Genomic DNA, 6,099 nt, shown 5'->3' on the forward strand with positions numbered 1-6,099 from the left:
CACGCCACTCAGGCCATCCCTATATAGGATCTGAACCCGCGGCCCTCATCTATCTGTTAATGCTGATCTGTAATGAGATTTCACATATTTCTTCTTTGAAAATGTCTTTTTATACAGATGGGTACTGCCAAATACTGATATTAATCCACAAGCATATGATTTTTTTTTTTTTTTTTTTTACCTTTTTGTCTTTTTTCGTGACCGGTAACGGGATCACAACCCTCGGTGTTGCGCCCGCACTGTGCTTAACCAGTGAGCGGACCAGTCTCTATATGGGATCTGAACCCTCGGCGGGAGCGCCACCGCGGTCCCAAGCGCCGCACTCTACCGAGTGCGTCACTGGGCCGGCCCACAAGCATATGATTTTAATTGAGCATATTCATTGCTTGGACAGGATTTATATAGTTAGATTCTTCTCTTGATATTTGTCATTACATGGCAGATTAATCACTTCTAATTGAAGGTTAGAGGTAAGCTCCTCAATTGCAAAGTTAAATGAATTTGAAATATGGAACTGTCTTTTCAACTTGCACTGATGTCTAACAAACTCTGCTGGAACTATAGTTTGAGCTCAGAAACTATATCTGCTGCAAATTTATGTGGGAATGTAGATCTTCCTTCTTGTTCTACCTTTTCACAGCATGGGAAATATATTAAGCAGCTTGATATTACTTATGAGTCAAACAAAATTAGTTTTGAAATGATTTCATCACAGTGTAAGTTTCACATATAAACACAGTTTTGCCTTGTAATTTTAGGTTGTCTCATTAAGAAACAAAAGCTAATTTCCAAAACCATTCAGTATTTGATAATAGTAGTCAAGGGCAGTTCTTCTCATTTAGAAAAAAATTTAATCTCAGCCCTAAGCTCAGAAAATAACAAAACTTTACTGCTGCCAGGCAACTGAATTAATGGTGATAGAGCAAGTCAGGATATTCAGCTTCTATTTGTGACAAAAATTCACAGAACAGATGATTTTAAGAGAGTGAACAGAGTTCACCATTGACAATATTGATTCACTAATGAATGATGGATTCAAATATTTTCCATAAAATATCTGCTGATAAATAACAGGATGAATAATCTTAGGCTTCAAAAACCATACATTTTCACAAGCTTTGTAAATTTGTTCATCTAAGCCTTTTTCTGCTCCACATATGTTTTCAGTTGCAACACATCTTAGCAGATTCCACTCCAGGTTATACTGATTAGTGTCTTTTCAACTTCTTTGAAATATCCTTGCCTGTAATTATTCTGTTCAGACTCTTCATAAAGTCTTAATTCTTCAGTAATTGCAAACTCTGCATTGGCTCCTTGCATGAACAGCAACAACTAGCATGGTATCAATAACATCTGTCAATTTATCAAGAGCTAAGGAAAACCACTCAAAATCATTTGTCTTGTTTTTAAAATTGATTATTGATGTTCTCCCAAGTTCTCTGAGCAACTGTTTTCACCAAAAGGCTAGTAGTTTTAAGCAAGTTTTAGGTTTTGCAGGCCAAAAGGCAGAATCAAGAATATTATGCAGGTACAGTGCTTACTTTCTCTGTTCCTTATAATGTTCTTACTTTTTTTAATGATAAAAATAAGTTTATTGGAGAAAAACCACACACCATGTTTTCTTGCTTGACAAGGGTAAATCCCCACTTCAGTGGAGTTCAGTTGTTAAAATTAGTGATCACTGCTACAGTTTACTCCCACGTGTCATTTGTGTACAGTAACCAATTAGTGTGACAAGGTGTCCAGATGACTTGGTTTCCTAATAATCCCACTGACTAAGCCAGCAGTTGCTTCGCATCTTGCTGAAGAAGAAACACCAAAAAATGGACCAAAAAATGTTCGTTGCTTTTTGTTGATTTAAGTGTGAACTTTAAGTGGATGAACAATTGTCTAGATTGGAGACTTTAATTTGGTATAGCAACCAACTTCATTTCTGTGCAGACCTTGAATTAACAAACGTCCTCTAACCCAACAATCACTTTTAAAATAAACCCTTACTTGACCATGAACACACATTTTTCAATGCATGGTTTTAAACACCATTATTTTTGAACACTCTGAAGCATATTTTTTCATCTCGATGTTGTCATGTCATAAATGAAAAAATAATAGAGAATTTCATTATCATTGCTCAAATGCACTAATACTCAGTAATAACCAGTGGTCTATTTCTCATCATCCAAGTTTATAAAAAATAACTATGGAACTTCAGTCACTGTCAACCAGCAGACTGTCTTTCCTGCTCCACAATTAAATAAGTCAGCATTTTTGGAAGTACTGTCCAAGTTGCATGGGGCTCCTTCTGTATTGCCCCTGCATAAGGAGACCTGAAACTTGATTTTTCAGCATCAGGATTTTCGTTAGCATCAAGTTGTCATCACTTTATTTCCTTGGATAGTTGACACAGAACAGCTATCCTGTGTCACACATGACTGAGGGCTTCCATTTTGTTGTTATTTCTAAATGTGTGGTAAGGCTTGTCCAGCCTCCACAATTTAATAAAGTCCTTCTTTATACACCCATCTCATCAGCAGAGCTACCCCATGAGCTTAGGGTTCTTACTCCCACGTGGCTAAAGAATGACAAGCAGGGCCCCATACCAGGCCTTTGAGTGCTGTCTGGTCCTTTTATGAGACTCACTTTGGTAAGAGAAAGGGGTAAGACACCTGAGTTTGGAAGTGGGCTGGGAGCGGGGCACATTAATGGTGCTGAAAACACACCTCATTTTCTGTACTAATTTGTTCAGGGTCAGCCCGAAACGAGAATGGCCTTTCCCCTGGTCGATTCCTAGTTTTGCTACCATCATCTTCACACCTGAATTCCCAGTCAGTATACATATTCTCCACTGAGCTGAGTGCAGCTGACTGCCGGCACGGCAGTGTCCCCTCGTGCCAACCCAGGGAGCGCGAGCAGCATTGTACCCCAGCCCCTCCACTCTTCCCTCAACCCACGGGAGGCGGGCAGCGGACCCGGGCGTGCAGCGCTCCAGGAGGCCAGGGGCGGTGCGGCGGCTGCACGCGGGGGCTGCCTGGGCTGGAGGGAGGAGCTTGTGCAGGCGGGGCGGGGCTGGGCGGGGCGGGGAGGAGCCTGGACGGCGGGAGCAGCTGCGGCCGGCGGGCGCCGGGGGATCCGCGCACCACATGGTGGGGGTCGCAGGGTCCCACTGCGCACGGGAGATCAGACACTCGGACAAACATGGTCTGTACCCCGGGAGAGGGGAGCGGGGCCACTGTTGCGGGCAGCCCCGGCGATGAACCGGGAGCCCCCACCCCGCCGGGAAGAAGGCAGGGGCGGTCAGGCCGCGCTGTCTCTTTAAGACCGTATTCCTGCTAACACCGACGGTGAGTAGCTTGGCCCAAAGTCCAGGGAGAAACCACGAGAAGGATGCGTCCTTGACTCAGAAGGTTTGGTCTGGATAGGTGGATGAGAGTACAAGTCTCTGGATGTGGAATTTAGGGAAGTTATGAATGGGTGGGGGCGGGGGCGGTCTGCTTTGAGCCAAAGCCCTCGGGTACCTTGTAAATTCTAACAGGGCTCCTGGAGAGGGCGGTGAGACTAAGCAAGGCCAAGTTCCAAAAGAAGGAGAGTCCCCACCTGGAGAGTACACACGGCACAGTCTTTCATGAATCTCGGTAAGCCTGGTAGCTTGTGAACTATTGGGGTGAATGCCGGAAGCTTCGGGTTTCAGTGGTGGGTGGGGCAGCAGAGGAACCGACCACCACCGGCTGTCAGGTGGGCCTGGGGCACCCGGTTCTGCAGGCAGTTTCCTGGGCTGAGGAGTGGAGCTGCCTGCCTCCAGGCCTGGCCCACCAAAGGGGCATCAGCACCCTTAGGACCTCAGAGGGCACCGTAGCAGGCAGCTGGTGGATCTGTGCCTCCCTGGCACCCACTGGGCAGAGAGGGAGAGGTTGAGTGTTCTGATGACACTGGGTGAGCAGAATGAGGATTGTGAAGTCACAGAGGAAGTGGGATGGTACAGCTGGGGCTTGGGGGCTGGCGCCTGGAGAGAGGAAAGGTGTTGCCCAGGCAGACTCGGTGCTTTCTGTCTGTGGAAGGGAGGCTGTGGATCATCAGGGCATATCTGGTGCCCACGGTGCACTGATGAATTGGGTGAGGCCACCCTACCACAAGGGTCCCCCTCCCCATCCTACACAGGAATGAAAACAGTCCCATGGCCACCCTCTGGAAGCCTAAATGCCACCCACACCATGTGGAAGGAAAACAGTAGAGAGACTGAGTGGCACATCCTGCTGCCCCCCTTTCTCCCAAACCTCCTCCCAGGCAGACCACCCTTGCTCTCTCCAAACCCAGTTCTGTGAGCTGTTCCTCCTGGGTAGCTGACATCTAGGATTTGGGGTGCCAAGGCTCTGGGGAATATGCGCTGGAGAGCAGATGAGTCCAGAAGATCACCACTGACTCCCGTCCTCCTACTTCTCCAGATGCAGAGGCTTCCATGGCTGTGATAAGCCTGCTGTTCTTGGCAGTTATGTATGTTGTTCACCACCCCTTGATGGTCAGTGACCGGATGGACCTGGACACTCTGGCCAGAAGTCGGCAGCTGGAGAAGCGAATGAGTGAGGAGATGCGCCAATTAGAGACAGAGTTTGAAGAGAGAAAGCGAGCAGCTGAGCAGAAGCAGAAAGCAGAGAACTTATGGAGAGGAGACACATCTGGTGACCAGTTAGTGCTAGGGAAGAAAGACATGGGGTGGTCGTTCCAGGCTGACAGCCAGGAGGGGCCTCTGGGATGGATGCTAGGAAACCTGTGGAATGCAGGCCTCTTTTGCCTTTTTCTCGTCTTCGAGCTCCTGCGACAGAACATGCAGCATGAGCCAGCCTTTGAGTCCAGCAGCGATGAGGAAGAGGAGGAACTCCGTGTTGTGCCTGTCACCTCTTACAACTGGCTCAGTGACTTCCCCTCCCAGGAGGCTCTGGACTCCTTTTACAGACACTATGTCCAAAATGCTGTCCGTGATTTGCCCTGCACCTGTGAGTTTGTGGAGAGCTTTGTGGATGATCTCATTGAGGCCTGTCGGGTGCTCAGTCGCCAGGAGGCTCACCCACAGTTGGAGGACTGCCTGGGCATCGGGGCTGCCTTTGAGAAATGGGGAACCCTCCACGAGACCGAGAAATTTGATATCCTCGTGCCCATTGTCCCCCCACAGGGCACTATGTTTGTCCTGGAGATGAGGGATCCGGCCCTAGGCCGCCGCTGTGGCTGCGTGCTGGTGGAGTCAGAATGCGTGTGCAAACGTGAGAAACTCCTAGGGGACGTGCTGTGCTTGGTGCACCACCACAAGGTGTTGGGGAAGTGTAGCAGCTCCATCAAGGCAGCTCTTTGCACCGGCTCTCACCTAGATGTGTGCAAGACCATTCAGTGGTTCCGAAACATGGTGGGCAATGCCTGGGCCCTTGTGGCCCACAAGTATGACTTTAAGCTCAGTCTTCCACCATCTACCACCTCCTGCAAGCTCAGGCTGGACTATCGCTCAGGCCGCTTTCTCTCAATCCACTTGATCCTCGGGGTGCAACGAGAGGACACCTTGGTCTACCTGGTGAGTCAGGCCCCTGAACAGGAACAGCTCACCAGCATGGACTGGCCTGAGTCCTTTGCAGCCTGTGAGCACTTGTTTCTGAAGCTGGTAGGACGTTTTGCCCCTGAGAACACCTGTCACCTCAAGTGCCTCCAGATCATTTTAAGTCTCCAGGAGCATCAGAGCTTACCCCATGGGGCATCGCGCCCCATTCTCACCTCTTACCACTTCAAAACAGCCCTCATGCACCTGTTGCTAAGGCTGCCTCTAACAGACTGGCAGCATAACATGCTCTGTCAGCGGCTCCAGGACATTCTCTGGTTCTTGGGCCGTGGCCTCCAGCAAAGGTCTCTTCTTCATTTCCTCATTGGTAACGCCTTCCTACCCCTGACCATCCCCATCCCTAAGACATTTCGGAATGCTGAGCCTGTCAATCTCTTCCAGCACCTGGTGCTGAACCCCATGGCACATTCACAGGCAGTGGAAGAGTTCCACAACCTTCTGACCCAGGTGAAAACTCTGCCCTGTGCCCCATTGGTTGGGGCACCTTAATATAAAGGCCATTA

The 6,099-nt window shown here is 48.7% G+C and overlaps 1 protein-coding gene across 1 annotated transcript; it reads left to right on the plus strand.

Annotated features, from left to right (window-relative positions):
* The first annotated feature begins 4,031 nt into the window (after positions 1 to 4,031).
* On the plus strand, positions 4,032 to 6,099 carry ITPRIPL1 (inositol 1,4,5-trisphosphate receptor interacting protein-like 1). Its single transcript, XM_008567905.1, has one exon. The coding sequence runs from the start codon at positions 4,454 to 4,456 to the stop codon at positions 6,083 to 6,085; it is 1,632 nt and encodes a 543-aa protein (XP_008566127.1). The 5' UTR covers positions 4,032 to 4,453; the 3' UTR covers positions 6,086 to 6,099.

Source organism: Galeopterus variegatus, unplaced genomic scaffold (assembly GCF_000696425.1).
Source record: "Galeopterus variegatus unplaced genomic scaffold, G_variegatus-3.0.2 Scaffold356, whole genome shotgun sequence".
Lineage (NCBI taxonomy): Eukaryota > Metazoa > Chordata > Mammalia > Dermoptera > Cynocephalidae > Galeopterus > Galeopterus variegatus.

What these genes read in the sequence shown, in the direction of transcription:
- ITPRIPL1 (XM_008567905.1), top strand. Translation starts at nt 4,454, where the DNA reads ATGGCTGTGATAAGCCTGCTGTTCTTGGCAGTTATGTATGTTGTTCAC.